Raw genomic sequence first — 14,104 nt, 5'->3', positions numbered from 1 at the left:
GTTTTTCCCAGGTTTATTTCCCCCCTTTCCCCACCCTTTCCCAGGTTTATTTCCCAGGGTTTTCCCAGGTTTATTTCCAGTTTTTTCCCCCTTTTCCCAGGGCTCTCGTTCCACCCCAAGCGGCCCTGGGTGCTGAGCAGCCTCCACAACGGCGTCATCCAGCTCTGGGACTACCGCATGTGCACCCTCATCGACAAGTTCGACGAGCACGACGGTAAAAACGGGGGGAAAAAGGGCAAAAACGGGAAAAAAACAGGAAAAAATCGGGAAAAATGAAAAAATTCTGGGAAAAATCCGGGAATTCTGGGCGTTCTGGGGAGCCCCTGAGGCTGTGGTGGGGTGGGTCCCATGTGTGCCCTCATTGGCAAGATTGACGAGCACGACGGTAAAAACGGGGGGAAAAAGGGCAAAAACAGGAAAAAACGGGAAAAAACCAGGAAAAAACAGAAAAAATCGGGGAAAATGAAAAAATTCTGGGAAAAATCCGGGAGTTCTGGGCATTCTGGGGAGCCCCTGAGGCTGTGGTGGGGTGGGTCCCATGTGTGCCCTCATTGACAAGATCGACGAGCACGACGGTAAAAATGGGGTGAAAATGGGAAAAAATGGGGAAAAACGGGAAAAAGAACAGGAAAAAGCAGAAAAAATTGGGAAAAATGAAAAAATTCTGGGAAAAATCCGGGAATTCCGGGCGTTCTGGGGAGCCCCTGAGGCTGTGGTGGGGTGGGTCCCATGTGTGCCCTCATTGATAAGTTTGATGAGCACGACGGCGAAAATGGGGTGAAAATGGGGGGAAAATGGGGAAAAATGGGGAAAAATGGCAAAATTCTGGGAAAACTCCAGGAATTCTGGGGGTTCTGGGAGCTCCCTGAAGTTTGGGGGAGAATTCCCAAAGGTTTGGGCCGGGTCCTGTGTGCTCCCTCATTGATGAGTTCGATGAGCATGACGGCAGAAATGGGGAAAAAATGGGAAAAAATCAGAAAAAATGGGAAAATTGGAAAAACTCTGGGAAAAACCCAGGGAAAAATGGGAGAAATCCAAGAATTCTTGGGGTTCTGGGATCCCCTTGGACTCGTGGCGCTTCTGGGTTTGGCTCTGGAGGGGGAGAAATTCTCAAGGATTTTGGGGGGAAATTCCCCAAAAATTGGGAAAAAAAAACCCCAAAAATTTAGGAAAAATTCCCAGAAGTTTGGGGGAAAATTCCCAAAAAATCAGGAGGAGAATTCCAGAGGGATTCCAAGGGATTTCCCATTCCAGGGCCGGTCCGAGGCATCGATTTCCACAAGCAGCAGCCGCTCTTCGTGTCCGGGGGCGATGACTACAAAATCAAGGTGAGCATTCCCAAATTTCCCTTTTTTTTTCCCATTTTCCCCCCAAATTTTTTCCCTGTTTTTTTTTCCATTTTTTCCCCCTTTTTCCCCCATTTTTTTCTGTTTTTTTTCCATTTTTTCCCCCGTTTTTTCCCCCGTTTTTTCCCCCATTTTTTCCATTTTCCCCTGTTTTCTCCCCTGTTTTCTTCCCATTTTCTTCCCATTTTCTTCCCATTTTTCTTCCCATTTTTTCCCATTTTTTCCCCAAATTTTTCCCATTTTTCCCCCCCATTTTCCTCTCTTTTTCTTCCCATTTTCTTCCCATTTTCTTCCCATTTTCTTCCCATTTTCTTCCCATTTTCTTCCCATTTTCTTCCCATTTTCTTCCCATTTTCTTCCCATTTTCTTCCCATTTTCTTCCCATTTTCTTCCCATTTTCTTCCCCATTTTTTCCCCAAATTTTTCCCACTTTTTCCCCCCATTTTCCTCTCTTTTTCTTCCCATTTTTCCCATTTTTTCCCCATTTTTTCTTCCTATTTTCTTCCCATTTTTTCCCCAATTTTTTCCCATTTTCCCCCCCATTTTTCTTCTCTTTTTCTTCCCATTTTCTTCCCATTTTCTTCCCATTTTCTTCCCATTTTCTTCCCATTTTCTTCCCATTTTCTTCCCATTTTCTTCCCATTTTCTTCCCATTTTCTTCCCATTTTCCTCCCATTTTCTTCCCATTTTTTCCCCAAATTTTTCCCCAAATTTTTCCCATTTTCCCCCACATTTTCCTCTTTTTTTCTCCCCATTTTCTTCCCATTTTCTTCCCATTTTTCCTTATTTTTTCCCCCTTTTTCCCCCCCCAAAAACCCAGAGCCTGGCAAGGGCTGGGATCATCCCTGAGCTCTTTCCCAGCTCAAAATTCTTGGGAATAAAATTTGGGAATCGGGACTGAGGGATGGGAGCGAGAAACCTGGGATCAAAAACCGGAATTGAGTGAGAAAATCTGGGAATAAACGGAGAAAAATCCCAGGAAAAAGCAAAAAAAAGTGGGAATTTGGGAATTCGGTGCTGCCGCTGCCCCGGGGTGGGGCTGGGCCTGTTCTGCTCCGGAATTCCGGGAATTTTCTGGGAATTTTCCCTGTGGAATTGCAGGTGTGGAATTACAAACTGGGCCTGTCCCGGTGTGGAATTCCGGGAATTTTCTGGGAATTTTCCCTGTGGAATTGCAGGTGTGGAATTACAAACTGGGCCTGTCCTGGTGTGGAATTCCGGGAATTTTCCGGGAATTTTCCGGGAATTTTTCCCAAATTTTCCCTGTGGAATTGCAGGTGTGGAATTACAAACTGGGCCTGTCCCGGTGTGGAATTCCGGGAATTTTCCGGGAATTTTCCCTGGATTTTCCCAAATTTTCCCTGTGGAATTGCAGGTCTGGAATTACAAACTGGGCCTGTCCCGGTGTGGAATTCCGGGAATTTTCTGGGAATTTTCCCTGTGGAATTGCAGGTGTGGAATTACAAACTGGGCCTGTCCCGGTGTGGAATTCCGGGAATTTTCCGGGAATTTTCCCTGGATTTTCCCAAATTTTCCCTGTGGAATTGCAGGTGTGGAATTACAAACTGGGCCTGTCCCGGTGTGGAATTCCGGGAATTTTCCGGGAATTTTTCCCAATTTTCCCTGTGGAATTGCAGGTGTGGAATTACAAACTGCGGCGCTGCCTGTTCACCCTGCTGGGACACCTGGACTACATCCGCACCACCTTCTTCCACCACGTCAGTCCTGGAATGCCGGGAATTCCCGGGAATTCTGGGATCATCTGGGAATTCTGGGGGTGCTGGGAATGCAGGGTTATCCTGGGAATGCCGGGAATTCCTGGGAATTCTGGGGTGCTGGGAGTTCTGCGAATGCAGGGTTATCCCGGGAATTCTGGGGCTTGTCCTGGGAATTCCTGGGAATTTCCAGGGATTATCCAGGAATTTCTGGGGCTTTCCTGGGAATTTCTGGGGTTCTGGGAATGCAGGGTTATCCTGGGAATGCCGGGAATTCCCGGGAATTCTGGGCTCATCCGGGAATTCTGGGGTGCTGGGAATGCAGGATTGTCCCAGGAATTCCGGGGCTTTCCTGGGAATTTCTGGGGCTTTCCTGGGAATTCTGGGGGTTCTGGGAATGCAGGGTTATCCCGGGAATTCCTGGGAATTCTGGGGGTTATCCGGGAATTCTGGGGTTCCGGGAGTTCTGGGGTGCTGGGAATGCAGGGTTTTCCTGGGAATTCTGGGATTTTCCTGGGAATTCCCGGGGATTGTCCCGGGAATTTCTGGGGTTCTGGGAATGCAGGGTTATCCCAGGAATTCTGGGGATTATCCCAGGAATTCCAGGGCTTTCCTGGGAATTTCTGGGGTCCTGGGAATTCTGGGGATTATCCCAGGAATTCTGGGGCTTTCCTGGGAATTCTGGGGTTCTGGGAATACAGGATTATCCTGGGAATTCCGGGATTTTCCTGGGAATTTCTGGGGATTACCCCGGGAATTTCTGGGGCTTTCCTGAGGATTTTGAGGGGTTCTGGGAATACAGGATTATCCCGGGAATTCTGGGGGTTGTCCCGGGAATTCCAGGGCTTTCCTGGGAATTCCGGGAATTCCTGGGAATTCTGGGGGTCATCCGGGAATTCTGGGGTGCTGGGAGTTCTGGGGTTCTGGGAATGCAGGGTTATCCCGGGAATTCTGGGGCTTTCCTGGGAATTCTGGGGTTCTGGGGTTCTGGGAATGCAGGATTGTCCCGGGAATTCTGGGGCTTTCCTGGGAATTTCTGGGCATTATCCCAGGAATTCTGGGGCTTTGCTGGGAATTCCAGGAATTTTTGGGAATTTCTGGGGATTATCCGGGAGTTCTGGGGTTCTGGGAATGCAGGGTTATCCCAGGAATTCTGGGGATTATCCCGGGAATTCCTGGGGCTTTCCTGGGAATTCTGAGGGGTTCTGGGAATGCAGGGTTATCCCAGGAATTCTGGGGGTTATGCTGGGAATTTTTTATGGGAATTCCTGGGAATTTTCTGGAAATTATGAGGTTTTTCTGGGAATTCTGGGGCTTTCTGGGAATTCCGGGTTATCCCAGGATTTCAGGATTTCTGGCAATGCCCAGTGGGAATCAGCTCTCCTGGGAATTCCGGGATTTATCCTGGGAATTCTGGGGTTCTGGGAATTCTGAGTTATCCCAGGAATTCTGGGGCTTTCCTGGGAATTTCTGGGAATTCTGGGGTTCTGGGAATTGCAGGGTTATCCCGGGAATCCAGGATTTCAGGGAATTCTGGGCTTTTCCAGGGAATCCAGGATTTCATGGAATTCTGGGCTTTTCCAGGGTTATCCTGGGAGTCCAGGATTTCATGGAATTCTGGGCTTTCCCAGGGAATCCAGGATTTCATGGAATTCTGGGCTTTTCCAGGGAGTCCAGGATTTCATGGAATTCTGGGCTTTCCCAGGGAATCCAGGGTGTCTGGGATTTTCTGGTGGGATCATTCCCATGAAATCCTCATTTTCCTGGCAATCTTGTTGTGGTTTTTTTCCGGGAATTCCTTCCCGGGAATCTCCAGCGGGGATTTTTTTTCAATGGGAATTTTTTAATGGAATTTCCCCAGGATCCCTTCCCGAGGTTCTTTCCCTGGGAAATGAGGAATTCCCGGGGCCGGGCTCTCTCCAGGCCCCCAATCCCAGGGGGGTTTTTTTGTGGTTTTTTCCCATTTTTCCCATTTTTCCCAGGAATATCCCTGGATCCTGAGCGCCTCCGACGACCAAACCATCCGCGTGTGGAACTGGCAGAGCCGCACCTGCGTCTGGTCAGTGCTGGGATCCCGGGATTTATGGGATTTGTGGGATTTCCTGGGATTTATGGGGATTCCTGGGATTGACGGGGATTCCTGGGGTTTGTGGGATTTCCTGGATTCCCTGGGGATTCCTGGGATTCCTTGGGAACTCCTGGGATTTCTTGGGATTCCTTGGGGATTCCTGAGACCCTGGGATTCCTTGGGATTCTGGGATTCTCTGGGATTTCCTGGGGTTTGGGGGACATCTGGGATTCCTTGGGATTCTGGGATTCCTGGGGTTTTCTGGGGATTCTGAGATTCCCTGGGATTCCTTGGGGATTCCTGGGATTCCCTGGGGTTTGTGGGATTCCTTGGGGATTCCCTGGGGATTTCTGAGACCCTGGGATTCTGAGGCTCCTGGGATTTCCTGGGATTCCTTGGGGTTTGGGGGATGTCTGGGATTCCTTGGGAACTCCTGGGATTTCCTGGGATTTCCTGGGGTTTCCTGGGATTCCCTGGGGTTTGTGGGATTCCTTGGGATCCTGGGATTTCTTGGGATTCCTTGGGGATTCCTGAGACCCTGGGATTCCTTGGGATTCTTGGATTTCCTGGGATTCCTGGGGTTTTCTGGGATTCCTGGGGATTCCCTGGGGATTCCGGGATTTCCTGGGATTCTGGGATTCCTGGGATTTCCTGGAGATTCCTTGGGGATTCCTGGGATTTCCTGGGGTTTGTGGGATTTCCTGGATTCCTGGGGTTTTCTGGGGATTCCTGGGATTCTGAGGTTCCGGGGATTCCTGGGATTTCTGGGGATTCCTGAGACCCGGGAATTCCTTGGGGTTCTGGGATTCTCTGGGATTCCTGGGATTCCTTGAGAACTCCTGGGATTTACGGGGATCCTGGGATTTCCTGGGGTTTCCTGGGATTCATGGGGATTCCTTGGGGATTCCTGAGACCCTGGGATTCCTTGGGATTCTGGGATTCTCTGGAGATTCCTGGGGTTTTCTGGGGATTCTGAGATTCCCTGGGATTCCTTGGGGATTTATGGGGATCCTGGGATTCCAGGGGATTTATGGGATTCCTGGGATTTACCGGGATCCGGGGATTCCTTGGGGATTCCTGAGACCCGGGGATTCCTTGGGATTCTGGAATTCCCTGGAGATTCCTGGGGATTCCTGGGATTCCTGGGATTTGGGGGATTCCTGGGATTCCCTGGGATTCCCTGGGGTTTGGGGGATGTCTGGGATTCCTGGGATTCCTGGGATTTCCTGGAGATTCCTTGGGGATTCCTTGGGGATTCTGGAATTTCCTTGGGGATTCCTGAGACCCGGGGATTCCTGGGGATTCTGGGATTCTCTGGGATTCCTGGGATTTACGGGGATTCCTTGGATTCCTGGGGTTTGGAGGATGTCCGGGATTCCTTGGGATTCCTTGGGGATTCCTGGGATTCTGAGGTTCCTGGGATTCCTGGGATTCCTTGGGTGTTCCTGGGATTTCCTGGGGTTTGTGGGATTCCTGGGGATTCCTGAGACCTGGGGATTCCTTGGGATTCTGGGATTCTCAGGGATTCCTTGGGGATTCCTGAGACCTTGAGATTCTGGGATTCCCTGGGATTCCTGGGATTCCTTGGGGATTCCTGAGACCCGGGAATTCCTTGGGATTCTGGGATTCTCAGGGATTCCTGGGATTCCTTGGGATCCTGGGATTCCTTGGGAACTCCTGGGATTCCCTGGGATTCCTTGGGGATTCCTGAGACCCTGGGATTCCCTGGCAGTGCCCAACCCCAATCCCAATCCCAGCCCCAATCCCAGCCCCAATCCCAATCCCGATCCCAGCCGTTCCCGGGGTTTTCATGGAATTCTGTCCCGGCTCTGGGAGCAGCGTCCTGACAGGACACAACCATTACGTGATGTGCGCCCAGTTCCACCCCAGCGAGGACCTGGTGGTGTCGGCCAGCCTGGACCAGACCGTCAGGGTGTGGGACATATCCGGTGAGATTCCATGGAAAAATCCATGGGAAAACTGGGAAAATCCATGGGAAAATGGGAATGGGAATGGGATGGACCAGACCGTCAGGGTGTGGGACATATCCGGTGAGATTCCAGGGAAAAACTGGGAAAATCCATGGGAAATCCATGGAAAATGGGAATGGGAATGGGATGGACCCGACCGTCAGGGTCTGGGACATATCCGGTGAGAATCCATGGAAAAACTGGGAAAATCCATGGGAAATCCATGGGAAAATGGGTGTGGGAATGGGATGGACCCAACTGTCAGGGTGTGGGACGTATCCGGTGAGAATCCATGGAAAATCCATGGAAAAATGGGAATGGGAGCGGGATGGACCAGACCGTCAGGGTGTGGGACATATCCGGTGAGATAACGGGGAAAATCCATGGAAAAACTGGGAAAATCCATGGAAAAACAGAAAAATCCATGGAAAAATGGGAATGGGTTTTCCCTTGGGTTTTCCCTTGGGTTTTCCCCTGGTTTTTCCCTGGTTTTTCCCTGGTTTTTCCCTGGTTTTTCCCTGGGTTTTCCTTTGGGTTATCCCGGGTTTTCCCTTGGATTTTCCCTGGTTTTTCCCCGGGTTTCCCTTGGGTTTTTCCCTGGGTTTTTCCCTGGGTTTTCTCTTGGGTTTTCCCTGGGTTTTCCCTTGGGTTTTTCCCTGGGTTTTTCCCTGGGTTTTCCCTTGGGTTTTTCCCTTCATTTTCCCGGATTTATCCCGGATTTATCCCGGATTTATCCCGGATTTATCCTGGGTTTTTCCCTGGGTTTTCCCCTGGGTTTTTCCCTGGGTTTTTCCCTGGGTTTTTCCGGGTTTTTCCCTGGGTTTTCCCGGATTTATCCCGGATTTATCCTGGGTTTTTCCGGGTTTTTCCCTGGGTTTTCCCGGATTTCTCCCGGGTTTTTCCGGGTTTTTCCGCGCTGCAGGGCTCCGGAAGAAGAACCTGTCCCCGGGCGCTGTGGAGTCGGACGTGCGCGGCATCACCGGCGTGGATCTGTTCGGCACCACCGACGCCGTGGTCAAACACGTCCTGGAGGTGACGGGGGATCCATGGGGATCCAGGGGGGAATGGCAGGGAATCCATGGAAAATGGCAGGGAATCCATGGGGGATCCAGGGGGGAATGGCAGGGAATCCATGGGGGATCCATGGGGGAATGGCAGGGAATCCATGGAAAATGGCAGGAAATCCAAGGGGAATCCATGGGGGGATCCAGGGGGAATCCATGGGGGATCCATGGGGGGATCCAAGGGGAATCCATGGAAAATGGCAGGGAATCCAAGGGGAATCTATGGGGAATCTATGGGGAATCCATGGGGAATCCATGGGGGATCCATGGGGAATCCATGGGGAATCCATGGGGGATCCACAGGGGATCCATGGGGGAATGGCAGGGAATCCATGGAAAATGGCAGGGAATCCAAGGGGAATCCATGGGGAATCCAAGGGGAATCCATGGGGAATCCAAGGGGAATCCATGGGGAGTCCAAGGGGGATCCATGGGGGAATCCATGGGGGAATCCATGGGGGATCCGTGGGGGATCCACAGGGGATCCAGGGGGAATGGCAGGGAATCCATGGGGAATCCATGGGAATCCATGGGAATCCATGGAAAATGGCAGGAAATCCAAGGGGGATCCATGGGGAATCCATGGGGAATCCATGGGGGATCCATGGGGGAATCCATGGGGAATCCATGGGGGATCAAAGGGGAATCCAAGGGGGATCCATGGGGAATCCAAGGGGAATCCACAGGGGATCCATGGGGAATGGCAGGAAATCCATGGGGGATCCATGGGAAACCTGTGGGAAATCCATTGGAAATCCATTGGAATTCTGTGGGAAAACCATTGGAAATACATTGGAAATGTCAGGAAATCCATGGGGAATCCAAGGGGGATCCATGGGGGAATGGCAGGAAATCCATGGGGAATCTGTGGGAAATGCATTGGAAATCTATTGGAAATCCATTGGAATTCTGTGGGAAATGGCAGGAAATCCATGGGGAATCCATGGGAGGATCCATGGGAAACCTGTGGGAAATCCACTGGAAATCCCTGGGAAATCCATGGGGAGTTCATGGGAAATCCATTGGAAATGCCTGGGAAATCCCTGGGGGATCCATTGGAATTCAGTGGGAAATGGCAGGAAATCCATGGGGAATCCATGGAGGATCCATGAGAGACCTGTGGGAAATCCACTGGAAATCTGTGGGAAATCCCTGGGGAGTCTGTGGGAAATCCATTGGAAATGCCTGGGAAATCCCTGGGGGATCCATGGGAATTCTGTGGGAGATCCCTGGGGGATCCATGGGAATTCTGTGGGAAATCCCTGGGGGATCCATGGGAATCCCCTCATATTTCAGTCCCGGGGGTGATTCCAGAAGGATTTTTCTGCTTTTCCCCCCATTCCTGGGGGTTTTCCCCCATTCCTCTCCTTGCCCCTGGATTCTCCCTCATTCCTGGCCATTTTCCCCTGGATTTTCCCCTGGATTTTCCCTGGATTTCCCCTGGATTCTCCCTCATTCCCTGGATTTTCCCCTGGATTTTCCCCTGGATTTTCCCTGGATTTTCCCCTGGATTTTCCCTCATTCCCTGGATTTTCCCTGGATTTTCCCCTGGATTTTCCCCTGGATTTTCCCTCATTCCCTGGATTTTCCCCTGGATTTTCCCTGGATTTTCCCCTGGATTTTCCCCTGGATTCTCCCTCATTCCCTGGATTTTCCAGGGCCATGACCGGGGTGTGAACTGGGCCGCCTTCCACCCCTCCATGCCCCTCATCGTGTCCGGGGCCGACGACCGCCAGGTCAAGATCTGGAGGATGAACGGTGAGGAAAAAATGGGGAAAAAATGGGGAAAAAAGGGAAAAAAACCAGGGAAAATGGGAAAAAAAAATGGGGAAAAAATGGGGAAAAAAATGGGGGAAAACGGGAAAAAATGGGGAAAAAACTGGGAAAAAACCGGGAAAAAATGGGGGAAAAATGGGAAAAAATGGGGAAAAAACAGGGAAAAAAAATGGGGAAAAACCGGGAAAAAATGGGGAAAAAACGGGAAAAAATGGGGAAAAAAGGGGGAAAAAATGGAAAAAAACCAGGGAAAATGGAAAAAAAATGGGGAAAAAATGGGGAAAAAAATGGAAAAAAAACCAGGAAAAAGGCTCGGGATTCCAGAATCCAAGTCCTGGGTGGTGGCCACGTGCTGGGCTGGTTTCTCCTTTTCTCTGCTGTTTTTTCCCATTTTCCCCCTGTTTCTCCTCATTCCATGAATTTTTCCCATTTCTCTGGGATTTTTTTCCCATTTCTCTGTGGTTTTTCCCCATTTCTCTGTGGTTTTTCCCCATTTCTCCGGGATTTTTCCCCGTTTTCCCTGGATTTCCCCCTGTTTTTCCCAGAATCCAAGGCCTGGGTGGTGGCCACGCTCTGGGCTGGTTTCTCCCTTTCTCTGCTGGTTTTTCCCATTTCCCCATCATTTCTCCCCATTTCCTTGGTGCCTCTCCCCATTCCACAAATATTTTCCCATTTCTCTGGGATTTTTTTCCCATTTCTCTGGGATTTTTCCCCCATTTTCCCTGGATTCCCCCCTGGATTTTCCAGAATCCAAGCCATGGGTGGTGGCCACTTGCCAAGCTGCTTTCTCCCTTTCTCTGCTGTTTCTTTCCCATTCCCCTGCTGCTTTTCCCACTTCTCTGGGATTTTTTCCCATTTCTCCGGGATTTTTCCCCATTTCTCCGGGATTTTTTTTCCCCCCGTTTTCCCTGGATTTCCCCCTGTTATTTCCAGAATCCAAGTCCTGGGAGGTGGCCACGTGCTGGGCTGGTTTCTCCTTTTCTCTGCTGTTTTTTTCCCATTTCCCCATTGTTTCTCCCCATTTCCTTGGGGTCTTTCCCCATTTCCCTGCTGTTTCTCCCCATTCCATGATTTTTTTCCCATTTCTCTGGGATTTTTCCCCCATTTTCCCTGGATTCCCCCCCTGGATTTTCCAGAATCCAAGGCCTGGGTGGTGGCCACTTGCCAAGCTGCTTTCCCCTTTTCTCTGCAGTTCTTTTCCCATTTTCCTGTTGTTTCTCCCCATTCCCCTGCATTCTCTCCCCATTCCATGAATTTTTTCCCATTTCTCTGGGATTTTTTTCCCATTTCTCTGGGATTTTTTTCCCATTTCTCTGGGATTTTTTCCCATTTCTCAGGGATTTTTTCCCCGTTTTCCCCAGATTTCCCCCTGGATTTTCCAGAATCCAAGCTATGGGTGGTGGCCACTTGCTGGGCTGGTTTCTCCCATTTTCTGCTGTTCTTTTCCCATTTCCCTGCTGTTTTTCCCCATTCCATGAATATTTTTTCCCATTTCTCTGGGATTTTCCCCCGTTTTCCCTGGATTTCCCCCTGTTTTTCCCAGAATCCAATCCATGGGAGGTGGCCACGTGCTGGGCTGGTTTCTCCCTTTCTCTGCTGTATTTTCCCATTTCCCCATTGTTTCTCCTCATTCCATGAATTTTTTTTCCCATTTCTCTGGGATTTTTCCCCATTTCTCCGGGATTTTTTTTTCCCTTTTTCCCTGGATTTCCCCCTGGATTTTTCCAGAATCCAAGCCATGGCTGGTGGTCACGTGCTGGGCTGGTTTCTCCTTTTCTCTGCTGTTTTTTTCCCATTTCCCCATCATTTCTCCCCATTTCCTTGGGGTCTTTCCCCATTCCCTTGTTATTTCTCCCCATTCCATGAATGGTTTTTCCCATTTTCCCTGGATTTTCCCCCAAATCCCCCACAATCCAATCCATGGGTGGTGGCCACTTGCCAAGCTGCTTTCTCCTTTTCTCTGCTGTTTTTTTCCCATTTCCCTGCTGTTTCTCCTCATTCCATGAATTTTTTCCTATTTCTCTGGGATTTTTCCCATTTCTCCGGGATTTTTCCCCATTTCTCTGTGATTTTCTCCCGTTTTCCCTGGATTTTCCCCTGGATTTCCCCCTGTTTTTTCCAGAATCCAAGGCCTGGGAGGTGGCCACGTGCTGGGCTGGTTTCTCCCATTTTCTGCTGTATTTTCCCATTTTCCTGTTGTTTCTCCCCATTCCCCTGCATTCTCTCCCCATTCCATTAATATTTTCCCATTTCTCCGGGATTTTCCCCCATTTCTCTGGGATTTTCCCCCGTTTTCCCTGGATTTCCCCCTGTTTTTCCCAGAATCCAAGGCCTGGGAGGTGGACACGTGCCGGGGCCACTACAACAACGTTTCCTGCGCCGTTTTCCACCCGCGCCAGGAGCTGATCCTCAGCAACTCCGAGGACAAGAGCATCCGGGTGTGGGACATGTCCAAGCGGTCGGTGCCGCCCCGGGGCCGGGAGGGACCCTCGGGAATTCCCGGGATTGAGGCAATTCCAGGATTTTCCCCTCCCCTTCCAGGACTGGAGTCCAAACGTTCCGGCGCGACCACGACCGGTTCTGGGTGCTGGCGGCGCATCCCAACCTCAACCTGTTCGCTGCCGGTGAGCCCGGAATTCCGGCTGGGAATTCCTGAATTCCGGCTGGGAATTCCCGAATTCCGGCTGGGAACCCCTGAATTCCGGCTGGGAATTCCCGAATTCCGGCTGGGAACCCCTGAATTCCGGCTGGGAATTCCTGAAACACCCTCAGGAACCCCCGAATTCCAGCTGGGAATTCCTGAAACGCCCTTAGGAACCCCCAAATTCCGGCTGGGAACCCCCAAATTCCAGCTGGGGATCCCCAAACACCCTTAGGGACCCCAAGGTTACAGCTGGGGATCCCCAAATTCCATCTGGGAATTCCCAAAATTCCATCTGGGAACCCCCAAATTCTGGCTGGGAATCTCAAAATACCCTTAGGAACCCCAAAGTTACAGCTGGGGACCCCCAAATTCCGGCTGGGAACCCCCAAATTCTGGCTGGGAATTCCCGAAATTCCATCTGGGAACCCCTGAATTCTGGCTGGGGATCCCCAAATTCCAAGTGGGGATCCCTAAATTCTGGCTGGGAGTCCCCAAATTCCGGCTGGGAACCTCCAAATTCCAGCTGGGAACCCCAAAATTCCAGCTGGGAACCCCCAAATTCCGCTTGGGAACCCCCAAATTCCGGCTGGGAATTCCCAGATTCCATCTGGGGATCCCCAAATTCCAGCTGAGGATCCCCAAATTCCGGCTGGGAATTCCCCAAATTCCAGCTGGGGATCCCCAAATTCTGGCTGGGAACCCCCACATTCCGGCTGGGAATTCCCAGATTCCATCTGGGGATCCCCAAATTCCGGCTGGGAATTCCCAAAATACCCTTAGGAACCCCAAAGTTACAGCTGGGAGTCCCCAAATTCCGGCTGGGATCCCCTGAAATAGTTCCAGGAGCTCCAGATTCCTCCAGGAACCTGAAATTCCAGGTGTCATTCCCGGGGTTTTTTCTGGAATTCTGGGTGGTTTTCCCCCGGGTCAGCTGCTGCTCAGTTCCCATTTCTCTCCCCCATTCCCATCCCAAATTCCCGGTGTTCTTCCCCAGAACTCCTGCTGTAATTCCTGGTGTCATTCCAGGTGATTTTCCCTGGAATTCCCAGTGTGATTCCAGCTGGAATTCCTGGTGTGATTCCAGCTGTAATTCTGGGTATTTTTCCCTGTAATTCCTGGTGTGATTCCAGCTGTAATTCCGGGTGTTTTCCCCTGTAATTCCGGGTGTAATTCCCGCTGTAACTCCGGGTATTTTTCCCTGGAATTCTGGGTGTGATTCCAGCTGTAATTCCAGGTGTTTTTCCCTGTAACTCCGGATGTTTTTCCCTGGGATTCCTGGTGTGATTCCTGCTGTAATTCCGGGTGTTTTTCCCTGGGATTCTGGGTGTTTTTCCCTGGGATTCCCGGTGTAATTCCCGCTGCTATTCCGGGTGTTTTTCCCTGGAATTCCTGGTGTAATTCCCGCTGTAATTCCGGGTGTTTTTCCCTGTAACTCTGGGTGTTTTTCCCTGGAATTGCCAGTGTAATTTCTGCTGCTATTCCGGGTGTTTTCCCCTGTAATTCCGGGTATTTTTCCCTGGA

The 14,104-nt window shown here is 50.7% G+C and overlaps 1 protein-coding gene across 4 annotated transcripts in view; it reads left to right on the top strand.

The window, feature by feature from the left end:
- Nucleotides 1-14,104, top strand: part of COPA (COPI coat complex subunit alpha) — a 40,647-nt gene that overhangs the window by 364 nt on the left and 26,179 nt on the right. Inside the window, exons 2-10 of one of the 4 annotated variants that reach the window (XM_071417381.1) lie at nucleotides 101-214; nucleotides 1,255-1,328; nucleotides 2,984-3,064; nucleotides 5,044-5,120; nucleotides 6,969-7,078; nucleotides 8,022-8,131; nucleotides 9,822-9,921; nucleotides 12,262-12,397; nucleotides 12,481-12,563. In XM_071417381.1, coding sequence (XP_071273482.1) covers nucleotides 101-214; nucleotides 1,255-1,328; nucleotides 2,984-3,064; nucleotides 5,044-5,120; nucleotides 6,969-7,078; nucleotides 8,022-8,131; nucleotides 9,822-9,921; nucleotides 12,262-12,397; nucleotides 12,481-12,563 — 885 coding nt within the window. Of the gene's footprint in view, nucleotides 1-100; nucleotides 215-523; nucleotides 576-1,254; nucleotides 1,329-2,983; nucleotides 3,065-5,043; nucleotides 5,121-6,968; nucleotides 7,079-7,231; nucleotides 7,281-7,412; nucleotides 7,462-8,021; nucleotides 8,132-9,821; nucleotides 9,922-12,261; nucleotides 12,398-12,480; nucleotides 12,564-14,104 lie in introns of those variants that run through there. The other 3 variants (XM_071417382.1, XM_071417383.1, XM_071417384.1) reach the window with 3 other exon arrangements.

The sequence above is a fragment of the Agelaius tricolor genome, unplaced genomic scaffold, assembly GCF_023055355.1.
Source record: "Agelaius tricolor isolate 1412-34295 unplaced genomic scaffold, bAgeTri1.0.p SCAF_69, whole genome shotgun sequence".
NCBI lineage: Eukaryota > Metazoa > Chordata > Aves > Passeriformes > Icteridae > Agelaius > Agelaius tricolor.
Note: the sequence above shows the minus strand (reverse complement) of the source record. Positions and strands in the feature narration are given on the sequence as shown.